Source organism: Gossypium hirsutum, chromosome A02 (genome assembly GCF_007990345.1).
Source record: "Gossypium hirsutum isolate 1008001.06 chromosome A02, Gossypium_hirsutum_v2.1, whole genome shotgun sequence".
In the NCBI taxonomy this organism is placed as follows: domain Eukaryota; kingdom Viridiplantae; phylum Streptophyta; class Magnoliopsida; order Malvales; family Malvaceae; genus Gossypium; species Gossypium hirsutum.
In genome coordinates this window covers 46,415,419-46,429,563 of record NC_053425.1, presented here as the reverse complement: position 1 = coordinate 46,429,563, position 14,145 = coordinate 46,415,419, and the positions used below count along the sequence as shown (strand labels likewise).

General features: G+C 32.5%; 1 protein-coding gene across 1 annotated transcript; it reads right to left on the bottom strand.

Annotated features, from left to right (window-relative positions):
• Positions 1 to 11,004: 11,004 nt before the first annotated feature.
• Positions 11,005 to 13,684, bottom strand: LOC107952212 (putative RING-H2 finger protein ATL21B). Its single transcript, XM_016887486.2, has 2 exons — positions 12,786 to 13,684; positions 11,005 to 11,501 (listed from the first exon to the last, which is right to left on the bottom strand). The coding sequence occupies exons 1-2, from the start codon at positions 13,453 to 13,455 to the stop codon at positions 11,113 to 11,115; spliced, it is 1,059 nt and encodes a 352-aa protein (XP_016742975.2). The 5' UTR covers positions 13,456 to 13,684; the 3' UTR covers positions 11,005 to 11,112.
• Positions 13,685 to 14,145: the final 461 nt, after the last annotated feature.

Genomic DNA, 14,145 nt, shown 5'->3' with positions numbered 1-14,145 from the left:
TATAGATCTTCTAGCATACCAATGAACCAAACTCAATCATTTAAAAACAAAGCCATTTAGCCATAAATAAGCATATAGCAACCCATTACAAAACATATAAACAAAAGGCATTGGCACATATACTTCTATAAATAGGCTTACAACCATTTTAGCCAAAATAAGCCAATTACATGGTTAAATACCAAATCACCTTAAACAAATATAAGCCAACATATTTTTCCAAATTCATAATGACACATATACCAAAATGACCAAGTTCCTATACATGCCATATACTCAAAATGTTTAAGATCATATATACCCAAAATGATAGTTTGATAGTGTGATGCAATCTCCGACGATCTCCAATCCGAGCTACCTTGGTAACACTATAAAACATGGAAAAATAAAATGAAGGAAGCTATTTAGCTTAGTAAGCTCATATGCAAGAAATAAGCAAATCTTACCATACATTCCCGTGCAAGTAACATAATATAAGATGATGTAAATCATAATTAATGTCATGGCCATAATTCACTAAATCACATCTTACCAAGAATTCTCCATTTCATGAATTTAACCATCACAAGTGTTACGTACATACCTGTACCAACTTACAATAATTTCACACCTACCCTCATCTTTGACATACCCGTTGAACAATGTAATAGCCCAATTTTGGGCCTAGTTGGAACAGTGGTTTCGGGACCACAAATATGAGGCCAAGAAATTATTTTTATTATTATTTTGGTTTCATAGTATGATTATATGAGTGCATGGAAAATTTTTTGAATTAATTTTAGCGTTTGTGAGCTTAACTGCGAAAAAGGACTAAATCGCATAAAGGGTAAAAGTTTTATTTTACTTGATAGAAATACCAAATAGCTAGAGAACCATAATTGGAGGTCTTTAAAGAGAAATTATACCGCTTAAAGAGGCATGGCCGGCCATAGGAGACAATGAAAGTCAATTTTCAAGGTTAGGTGAAATTTGGTGGCTTATTTGACTAAAAAGAAAATAAAATAAAGAAAGAAGGATATCATCTTTTCACCTTCTTCACTACCAAAATTTTTAGCTATTCTAAGGGTTTTGGAAGCTTGAAAACTTTCAGCCACTTATTCCTCTCTCAGGTAAGTGATTTTCATAACCATTCTTGATAATTTTTGTATTTTTGGAACCTTTGTAGCATGAGCTAACTAACGAGGGGACCATTTAGCAAAATGGTTGATAGTATAGGGATTTTCCATGAAAGAATTTATGATGTTTGCTGGGTTTTTATGGAAGAAAATGAACCTTGTTTGTTAAATGAACAACTTTTGTGAAATGACTTCTCATGAAAACCTTAATAAGACCATTTTGTAAAGTTTGTAAAATAGATGGTAATTTTGTGAAATAATGGAAATTTTGGGTTTCTATAAGAGTAAAAAGGGTTTTTCCTGGATTAATACATGAAGAAATTCGATAAAAATCGATTTTTAAGTTTAGGGGTAAAATGGTCATTTTTGTGAAAGTCTAGGGAAAAAATGGTCAATTTTCCAAAAAAGTGATTTTTTTATTGTCTAAATTTATTTAGTGATTAAATGAGTGAATTTTTATTATTTTAGACCAAGAAATAAAAAATCCAAACCTAGACGGCGGGAAGGCCAAGCAAGTAGATTAAATCGACTAGTCGCCTACATTTTGTAATCCGAGGCAAGTTATATGTTAATAATGCAATTATATTGTTATGATGTGTGATTGAATTGATATTGCATAAATTGTTTTGATTTTGAATGTGAGTATGCATGTTGAGAAATTAATGTAATAAAGACTCCCAGTTGAACATTAGGAATAGAATTGGATATTCATGCCATGACATTGGGTGATATGTGTGCTAGTGTAAGACATGTTTGGGACATGCATCAGTAGTGAGACGAGAGCTAGTGTAAGACATGTCTGGGACATGCATCGGCCTCGAGATATACAAGCTGGTGTAAGACCTGTCTGGGACATGGCGTCAGCTTATTGTGTGTCAGTGTAAGACCTGTCTGGGACATGGCATCGACACTGATAGATAAGAGCCAGTGTAAGACCTGTTTGGGACACAGCATCGGCCTCAATATATGAAAGCTAGTGTAAGACCTGTCTAGGACATGGCATCGACTTTGATGTGCTAGCCAGTGTAAGACCATGTCTGGGACATGGCGTCAGCATCTTATCCTATGTTTGGGGCTAATAAATATTATGTAGTATTCCAAATGGTTCAACGGGAGATTTATGGTATATTTATCAAAATGAGAGAACTTATGACTATGTCATGAGTGGTATAGGTACATAAATGAGAATTACGAAATATGAGTTTCATTTACGTTGTATGTTTAGTAAGGAAGGAAAATGAGTAAGTTATGCTTATGACCACTTGTATATTTTACATGAAGTATGAAATGTGAATTCAATAGACATTGTATGCTTGGTGAGAGACGAATATGAAAAAATAATATTCATGAATCCTCAATTTCATGTGCAAATTGAGTTATATTGGAAGTATGATTCCTTATGGCAACTTGTAGTTATTCATTATTTACATGCGACTTACTAAGCTTTATGCTTACCTCTTTTTCTTTCCATTTCCTTGTAGTGCTGCCAAACTAGCCCGTGGATTGGATACCATCAGAGGCCTCGTTCACACTATCATTTGAAGCTTGGTATAGTTAGTTCTTTTATTTTGAATATGGCATGTATAGGACCATGACTTTTGAGTTTTGTGTCTTTGTTAATTGGCCAAATGTGTTGCCCTTTATTTTGTATAAGGCCATAATTTATGGATAATATTTATCTATGATATGCAATTGATGATATTTCATGGATGGGCAAATTACATGAATGAATAAGTGCATGCTAGGATTGTTATAGTGTAATAAGGTTTGTTTATCATGTTGTAGTTGTGTATGAAATTGGTTTGTCTTGGTTTAGTATAGCTTGGTGCAAGTAAAGGTGGCAAATAGGTTGGGTAAATAGCCTTATTTTGGCCACACGAGTAGACACACAGTCTAGGCCATGTGCAACACACGGTCAGCCTCATAGGTGTGTTGTCTGGCCGTGTGTCCCCTACACCTCAAATTTGCAAGTCAATATTCATGGTAGTAAACACACGGGCAGAGACACAGCTGTGCGTCTTAGTTGTGTAGAGGACATGACCTCTGGCCACGGGAGTGTGCCTTGGCCGTGTGCCCCTAATTGGTTGCTGACGTCAAAAACATAATGTCAAGGTTTTTGCACACGGGCTACGACACGGGCTTGTCATGGTCATTTGAGGGACACGGGCTATAGACACGAGCGTGTGCCCAGTCGTGTGAAAACCCCTGTAGGTTCGAATTTAGAATAAACTCCACACAGGTTTAGGGCATGGGCGTGTCCCTTGTGCTTAAGCCGTGTGAACCATACGGGACTTTAGCACGGCCATGTCTAAATGGCTACACGGGCGTGTTACCCTTTCACACGGGCGTGTGCCCCTGTTTCAAGTGACATTTTTCAAAGTTTTCAAAGGTGTTCGGATTTAACCCAAATCGCTTCCAAAGTGTGTTTTGGGCCTCGTAGGCCCATATTAAGAATTTCTAGATTAAGATTGAAAAGTTTTAAATTTGATCGAGGTTTTATAACCCGAAATGATTGTATGCATGTGTTTAAGTTAGGTAATGCCTCGTGCCCAGTCCTGGCCTCGGACTCGGGTAAGGGGTGTTACAAACCACTTGGACATATATAGCCATTACTACCTCTTTCTCAATACGCATATATAAGCTCGCTCTTGAGCTATGAACGGGCCTGCTCATACAAGCTGTTAGTCGAGACGTAGCTAATGGTGTTGCTCACACAAGCTATCATGTAACTGCAACATATGTCTGTATACTCAGCCACTGGTAGGACGTATAAGACCAGCACTGTAGCACCCCTAACTAGCGTCCGTCGTCGGCGGGGTTACAAGGTATTACTGAAGAAAAACATAGTATTCGTACAATCACATAATTCCATAGATCTTATTCGTAAAATAAATATATTAAATTATTAATCACACTATATGCACGAATTATAATTTCCAAGTTCAAACGAATTCAAATCAAAGATTAAACCTTTGACTTCATAATTATTTACAAGTACTATTTAACCAAATAAAACATTTCATATAGCTTACTATTCAAATCATGTGCAACATTAAAATTGGCTATTATAAAAATAAAATAAAATAAAATTAAAACATACTTGGCAATTCATTTAAAGACCAAACATGCCTATTTGCTAATTACAAAGCCATGCACATTTGACCATTTTAATATAACCAATTTTAAGAACACATACCAACCACTAGTGTATTCAATTTCTATATCATCTATCATTTTTAGAGTCCAACCGCATAATTAAAACACCAATTATACTTTAAAAATAATTCACATCCTATAATAGCATATTAATACATCCAAATATCATAATAACTTGATATAACTCAATCAATTCATTTATCAACAATGACATATGCGTAAATTTACAAGTATATATGTTCTGTTAATTAACACCCTATAGCCGAACATATATATATCAATTATGCAAATTATAATCTATACTTATCAAATGGATTTAAATCGCAACTAAACCATCAAACCAAACATATCAAAACATCTAACCAAGAAGATTTTAAACCAAGCATAACATATAATAACTAAGCCATTTTCGCATGGCTTAAATACACTTTTCATTCATAATGGATTAAAAAGATAGAATAACTTATACATACCATAAGTTTAAACTTAAACTTTCAAGAGTACCAAAATATAGATGATAGTGTGATGAGCTTCATTGACGATCCCGAGCACGAAACAATCTCCAAAATTTATAAAATTAAGACAAGTAAACACACTCTTAAAGTAAGTTATCTTAACTTAGTAAGTTATAAGCAATTTAAACAATTTAAAAGACATTAATAGCTCAATTTGAGTAACCAAGTCCTGCTGCTATAATCACATATTCAACCAAACTTGACTACCCATATATCTATCAATCAATCAAGTTTAATCCCCAACATGTTTGAATATACATAAACTCTTTAAAAAATAATTACTTTTCACTTCCCATCTTACCATTTAATACCTAGCCGAATGTTCACTCACATATAAAATAAATAATCAAACATTATAACATATATATAACATATCATTTTATTAATTTTTTTTCCTTTTCAATTCATCCATCTTTCATTTTTCCAAATCTATCATACATATTATATTTATTACTACCAACCACATAATTTTCAAGTTCAATAATATCAACCACAAAGGTTTGATTACGTACCTGCATTATTACGAACATAAATATTACACTACTACTCTTGCATTTGATAATTAGATCATCTGATCATTTTCATTCACCCGATGTATTCGCACACTTAGTGCTATTGTTTAACTAGAAAAGCCATGAAATCACACACTTAGTTCTTAATATTTTCCTTCGCACACTTAGTGCTCGATAATCAAACTCGCACACATAGTGCTTAATATTTTCCTTTGCATACTTAGTGCTCGATAATCAAACTCGCACACTTAGTGCTCGTTAACCGAACTCGCACGCTTAGTAAAATTTTCATGTTCATAACTATTTATATTCACACACTCAGTTCCTAAATTTAATTACTCAATGCATACCAATTCATATTTATTATTTCTATTTGCATTCGGCATCATCAAGATTTTATACATTTCAACTCGGCTCACACATATATATAAATTATATTTATTTAAACCAACAATAAATATTTTCTTAATGACTTACCTCGGATATCGATGAACAGTTGAATTCGACTACTCAACGATTTTTTATTTTTCCCGATCCACGTCTGATCTTTTGGGTTCTTGATCTAAAAAGTTCCAAATTAATCTCATTCAAACAGAATTTCATTCATTTAGGTCCAAATAGACATAATTGAGCAATTTACCAATTTACCCTTAACATTTGCACTTTTACAATTTAATTCAATTTTCTCAAAACACAAAATATGAAGAATTTGCATATACAATGCTAGGGCTGAATGTTCACTAAGCTTTTATAAATCCTCCTATTTCACTAATTTCACAATCTAGCCCTTCAATTTAGTATTTTCGCAGTTTAACCCTAAATGCCCAATATTACCAAAAATCCAAATACCAAAAATGTTAATCTAACACATTTATTTTATTTTCTCACATCAAACATAAATTTCATCAAACTATTAACAATGAAACTTCATGAATATATCATAACAAACATGGGCTTTATAGTATTCAAAGCAACGATCTCAAAAATGTAAAATTAACAAAAACCGAACTCAAATCACTTACCTAATTGAACATGCAAGGACTGAAAATATCAAAGATGAAACTTTCTTTTCTTTCTCTTAGTTTCTGCCAAAAATAATAAGAAATATGAACACTTTCATCTTTTATTAAATATAATATGTTAACATGTATTAAAATATACCATAATGCCATAAAATATAATAAACAATTCAAGTCATTAATCCATGCATATTGGTCGGCCACTAATTCCTATTTATGGCCAAATTGCAACCTTAATATTCCATACTATAAAAACAATCATAATTTGGCCCTTATACATTAACCCTTAAATTTTTTATTTTACGCGATTAAATCCTTTTTCATTAATCGACCTCCAAACACTAAAATTTTTAAACGAAACTTTCACAAAAGCAACTTCACACATTTTAAACATAGAAAATAATATTTAAATATTATTCTAACTCAGATTTGTGGTGCCAAAACTACCGTTCCAATTAGGGTCCAAATTGGGCTGTTACAAGCACCCGAATCACATAACATGGTACCCTAGTGACTTGTCCTAATCTATTCTTAAGGTTCAATCGGGATTTCTCGTTTTCTAAATCATCGTCAAACATGTTCGTAGAGATGTTCATAAAATTTATGCAATATTAAAGCATTTAAAATACAATTATAATAATACTTATTCAACATATGAACTTACCTCGATTACAAAAACAGTGAAAAAGATCTATTCGTCAATTACTTTGTTTTTCCCCCAACTAGACCCGAACTTCGTTTTTCTTGACCTATAATACCACATTTAACTTATTTAATCATCAAGCTATTCAATTTAGTCCAAAATCAAATTATGAAAAAATTACATTTTTGCCCCTAACATTGTAACATTTTTACAACTTAGTCCCTAGGCTCGTAAAAATGAATTTCTTTCAATTTCTTCACAAACTAGGGCTAGTCGAACCTTAACCATACTCACAACATCCTAAATTTTTCATTTATTCACACTTTACCACACATTTTACAATACTTTAAAAATAAGTCCCTATTTGACATTTTTACCAGAAATCACTTTACAATATTGTTTAACTAATAGCAAACATGCAATTTCTACCATCAAATATCAAAATACAAGCATATTCAACATGGGTAAAGTTTTAGACTTTAAATTTCTCTCAAATTAGTCCTTGGAATAGTTAGATCAAGTTACAACAATCTCAAAATATAGAAATCATTAAAAACGGGACTAGAACGGACTTACAATCGAGCTTGAAAGTTAGCCAAACCCTAGCTATTTATTCCTTGTAAATTTCAACTACGGGGGATGAAATTTAAGAAGATGGGCACTTTTATTTTAGTTAATTTTGTCTTTATTTACCAAGTTACTAAAATACCCTTAATGCATAACTTTTAAAATTTCACCTAACCATGTCCATTTTTGTCCACCCAAAATTATAATGGTCTAATTACCATTTTAGGACCTCCAATTAAAAATTCATAATAACTTAAACACCTTTAGCTAAGGGAACTCAAGTTTGGCACCTATTGCAATTTAGTCCTTTTAGCTAAATTGAGCACTCAATCAACAAAATTTCTTAACGAAATTTTCACAGAATTATTCTATCATGTTGTAGACCTTAAAGAAATAGTAAAATTAATGTTTCTAATTCAAATTTGTGGTCCCAAAATTACTATTCTGATTTGACCTAAAACGGGCTGTTACAAACTTCGTCAGAGTGCTATTACACTATCCCGAGATCGCTTTGGTAGTTTTGGTTATTTTGATCTATGGTTATAAATGGCATGTATAGGGTTTAATGTCATTTATACTTTTGTTGTGTTTTGGTTACTTTTGTAAATGGTTATATACATATATGGTATAGTTGGCTTGTACATGTTAAAAGCTATATGAAAATGGTCATTTTGGTATGCTTATTTTGAATGGTGAAATGGGTTGATAATTGTTGATGTTAGGTAGCTATTTTACCTATGTTTTGTGATTGAGATGTATTATAGCTTTTTTCTTAATTGATTGTGTTTTGGTTTGAAATGAGGTGCCTTTGAATGACATATTGGTTAGAAGACTTAAGTTGATTGCATTGGTATGTTCACGAATGTTTGAAGTGTTTTCAGGTCCATTGAATATATTTACAAATAGAGTTGCTTGTTGGGCATGTTTGGCTTTGAAATGGCATCTTTTAGAGGCTAATTATGGAGCACACGACCTGGGACACGGGCTGTCACACGGTCGTGTGCCACACATGGCCAACCTTCATGGCTATATGTCTTAAATATTATAGGTACAGGTTACGCACGGTCTGAGACACGATCTACCACAAGATTTTGTCTCCCAAAATAGTTTCAAGCACGATCTACACACGGCTGTGTGACCCAACACTGAATATACACACGGTCTAGCACATGACCTGCGACACGGCCGTGTGGCCCTATTTCAAATATACACACGGGCGGACACACGAGTGGACACATAGACTGGGACACGGTCGTGTGACCCTACTTCTAATGTCCACAAGGTCTGGGCTATGTCACACGACCTTGCCACACAGCCGTGTGACCCTTTTTTCCAAATTTTTCATATTTTTCATAACTTTTTTATTTGTTTTAAATTGATCATTGGTTGTTCCCAAATTATTTTTAGGGCCTCGAAGGCTCGATTTATGGCCCAAATATGTATATTTGTTATGATTGGAATGAGTTATTAGGAAGTAAAACTTATATTGAACTATTGTTATGTTTTGAAGTTAAAGGTTATGTTTTGTATGATAATGCTTCGTAACCCTAATTTGACGATGAAGACAGGTTAGGGGTGTTACACATACTAAGTTGTTTCTTTCTTATATGTCCACTATGTTTGAACCTTGTAAATATTTTAAAGCTCTTTAGAATCCCACATGGATTCAAGCCATGAAAAAGGATATTCAAGCTTTGGAATCAAATAGTACATCGACTGTTGTGTCTTTGTCACCAAGTAAAGTGCCCATTAGCTGCAAATAGGTGTACAAAATCAATTACAAGTCTACTGGTGAGATTGAGAGGTTTAAGGCACGTCTGGTTGCTAAAGGGTATAACCAAAAAGAATTGGCGGATTATGTTGATACCTTTTCTACTGTTACAAAACTTGTTACTGTCAGAAATGTCCTAGTTATTGGTTCTTTACATAATTGGCCTCTTTTTCAGATGGATGTTTACAATGCCTTTCTTCAAGGTAATTTGAATGAAGAGGTTTATATGCAACTGCCAGAGGGTTTTTTCCGTCAGGGGGAAAATAAGGTTTGTAGACTACAAAAGTCCATATATGGGCTAAAGCAAGCATCTAGGTAGTAGAACATGAAGCTTACTGAAGCCTTGTTATATGCTTGATATATTCAAAGTAAGTATGATTACTCTCTATTTACAAAAAAAAAAGAAAAAAAAAGAAAAAAGATGGTAATCATGCTTATTTATATTGCTGATTTGTTGTTGACTGGAAATGATGCTTTAATGTTGATGAACTAAAACACATCTTGAATTTTGATTTCAAGATGAAGGATTTGGGAGAACTTAATTATTTTCTTAGATTTGAGATACTAAGATCCAATGAAGGAATTTTGCTGAGTCGGAGGAAGTATGCACTAGAACTCATTGAGGATACAAGTTCGGGGGGGCAAACCTATTATCACACCCATGGAACAAAACATGAAGCTGACTACACTAGAATATGATACTGAGTTACAACAATATGATAATGATGAAGTGTTAACAGAGGAGAAAGGGATCTTCCAAAGATTGATAGGAAGGTTGATTTATCTAACACATACAAGGCCCGGCATCACATATGCAGTTCATCACCTTAGTCACTTTATGCAGTAGCCAAAGAGATCTAATCTAGAAGCTGCACTCAGAGTGGTTAGATACATTAAAAAGGATCCAAGACAGGAAATATTGTTGGCATCTTTAAGTTCTTATTAGTTGAATGCTTAATATGATTCTGATTGACCATCTTGTCCAATGACTAGAAGATCAATTACAGGCTTCTGTATTAAACTTGAGAATCCTTTGATATCATGGAGATCAAAGAAACAAAACACCATAGCCAGATCATCTGCTGAAGCAGAATACGAGAGTATGGTAATAACAGTAGCAAAATTATTTAGCTAAAAGGATTGCTTGTGGAACTTGGAGTTGAAGACTTGCAGCCAGCTAAACTTTATTGTGATAGTAAGGTGGCATTACAATTTGCAGCAAACCCATTATTTCATAAAAGGACCAAACATATTGAAATTGATTGTCATTTCATAATAGAGAAAATACAGGAAGGAGTCACCAAAAAAGAGCATGTAGTGTCAACAAATCAATTGGATGATATTATGACCAAAGCTTTGAGAACTCAATATCATGATTTTATAATATCCAAGTTGGGAGTTAAAAATGTTTTTCAACTACCAACTTGAGGAGGAGTGTGGAAATCAGTGTAGTTAGTTGTTGAGTAGTTAAGGATTAGTTACTTAGTTAGGTAGGTAGCTAAGTAGTATAAATAGATACATTGTAATTTAATTCAATAATCAATAAGAAATTGATGAATTCTTTACATTGCAAGTATTAAATTTTAACAATTAGACCCTAAAAGGAAAAACAAAATCAACGTAATTTCAAGTTTCAAAATCAAGCAAAATTCCTCAAATATCATATTATAATTCCAGTTACAATTAGATGTGATCGATATGTTTAATATACGTTAGAAAATATTAATCTCAAGAAAATTCAATGCTGTTGCGGCTATCCAACATTGCATTTCTTAAACAATACGATATATCATAAATATTGATGTAGTTCAATATTAATTGCGACATAGAGGGCATGTTGCATTTCGTTTAAGCCACTCGTCGATACAATGCACATGAAAGTAATGCGCGCAACTCGGTATGGTTCTTAATATGTCATTGGCTTTGTACTCCAACAGGCATATTGGGCAAACGTTATCAGTAGGTTTAGGTAATTGCAGACTTTCATCGACCACCGTCGTTGGATACATCTTGATTGTCGGACTGTCAAGACCTTTAGCGGCAACATTTTCTAATTGGGAGGTATTAGTAGACCTTGAGATTTCAGTTTCGGATTCTTCGCCTTGAGATCGGATCTTACGACGAATGATGATTATGAACAAAACGATGCATAAGCCAGTGCTCACGATTACAAACACTGTGTATCTTTCATATTTTGGTAATCCTGAAAAAAAAAAAAAGACAAGTATGGTAAATTAAAGTGATGAATATCTCATGAAGTAACCTCATATTGAATGTAATGGAAACAATATGTACATGAGTTGAGTTGGTATTACTCATTAATCTCCAACTTCATATTATTTTAAAGATTTTTATATTTTTTATATTTTAATAAATCTAAAAAATTATATACATGCAACGAGATTTAAATTTAAAACGCTTTAAAATTTACTCTCTCAAATTTACCATTTAAGTTAAGACCATTTTTTATATTAATTTCTAACAGATTTATTACATAATTTTTTTCATCTACATAACCTAGAATATATAGAGAGAGAGAAAGAGAGGGGGCAAGAATTTGTTTATATTTTTCTGTAAATTAATTAATTTACATATTTATTCAATTTATATTTGTTTAAAATGATAAAAAAAATAGCTATAACCACGTGTGTTTCATTTTATATTAAGAAAAAAAACCTTTCAATAATAAAAATTTTAAAATTCAAACTCAATCTAAATACTTAGAGAAAAAATCCACAATTATTTCTCCTTGGTTGTTTAAAATGATAATTTTAAAAAACTTACATATTTATTTTTACCTAAAAGATTTCTACTAAATATAAAAAATTTCCAATGAATATTATAAAAATACAGAACTAATTTAAAATTTTATATGTACATAAATACGAATATTAGTAAAAATGTGTGAAATTAATTAATATTATATCATCAATATGAATTCACCATTCTCCTTTGAATAAAGGGTTTATGATTTTTGTGTTACGAATTTTCAAATTTTTATCTAAACCTATTTAAATTAAGTTTGAGTTGATTTAAATAATTAACATTATGATAAAATATTTAAAGATATAATTTATATTGGTATACTTTTTAATTAAATAAATGAAAACATTCTTTTTATTATTAAAATTTAAATTTAGATCTAATGATTGAACAAATAATTCAACTTAAACTTGGATCTATTTATCCTAATAAGGTTTTACTTATTCCATTATCATTTTTTTTACAATTAATATTTTACAATTTAACTATTAAATTTATCAATATAATTATACTTATCATATAAATTTTTAAATAAATTTAATATTTTTATCATGTAAATTTAAAAATATCTCTATTGGTATATCTAATAGTTAAAAATTTTTTATATAAAATAAATAACCTTTACTCCAAAACTTAGATATTCATAATATATAAGAACGAAAATAAAATATAATCATTGAATCGTTAAAAACATATATATAGTTGCATGGAATTAGGAGCTTACCATAGTCGAAAGGTGTGAAGCAGCTCACCTCCGAACTTGTATCATACCTGTACTGGCAAAACCCTCCATCACTTTCACACCTTCCACAATCTGGTTCTTTCCATGTTAACAAAATAGAATCCTTAATGGAGTCATCCAAACTCGGGTGCATAAACGTGACTACCTCCGTGCAGCTCGACGTATTGGAGGCACCCACACGTTTAGTAGGTAAGGCCACAAAGGAATGACTTTCACTGCCGAGACAAGGAATCCGCGATACTCCGCCGGGACTTTGGAAAACCGGCGCATCGGATGTACAGTTGAGGAACGTGAAATTTCGGGTGTCAAGTGGCTGAAAAGGAGTGTCCGAGTAATTAAATCCTTGAAGAAGACGTCTCGCAATGCAATTACCGGGATCGGTTATCGAAATACGTTGCGAGAAATAGGAGATGGAATCGATTACGAAATCGCCGGAGAATGGGAACGTTATGATGTTTCGGGTTTCGTTTTTACATGTAACAGTGAAGCCGTCATAGCCACATCGGTTCTCGGGTGGGTTCCTCATCATCTGGAAAGGGAAGTGAATTGGCACCAGTAAGTCGCAGCCAGGATGGCAACTTTCATGGCTTCTTGATGGTTGAAGATAAAAGAGGAGGAAAAAGAAGAATAAGAAGAGCCTGAAAGCAGCCATTTTCTTTTCCTCTTTGCGCAAGGAGAGATTGGTATTTGCTGTTGTTGTAGCTCTCAGCTGTCACCGATGAATCGCTTTGTTTAGCCAAAAACTAAGCGTTTTTTGTTTTATGCTAAGATTAAAAAAAAAACTAATAGAAAACTGTTGTTTTGTCTTTTAAGCTTTGGTGTTAGTTACATTAAGAAGCAAGGTCGCTTGTGTGGTAATTAGCGTCGAGTACAAAGTGAAAATGCTGTGTAATTACCAATAGCCAAGTATAAGGTTATTAGGATTTTTTTATTTAATATAAAGAGTTTAGTTATTTGATTGGGTATAAATCTTGTATGTACGAAATCTCAGACTGATGGGCTCATAACTAAACTTAATTGAATATAAGGGTCATGGACTTTAAGTCGGAGCGTAAAAAGAATTTGTTCGTATCTTTAGAATTTAGATAGAAACATTGTATCTAAATTTAGAAAATCTTATCACTTCAATAACGAATCTATGTTGTCTTTCGCTGTCTATTGATTTACTATAGATCTTGAGTTTATTGTTTGTTGGATAAATATTGTTGAAATTTTCTATAAATTAAGCTTTCTATGAAGTGGCATTATGAGCAAAGCTTTTGTTACATCTTTAGACATGATTTGATTCCGATATTGAAATGAACCTATAGTTTCCTTTTGTTTTTTAATACATCGGGTTTGA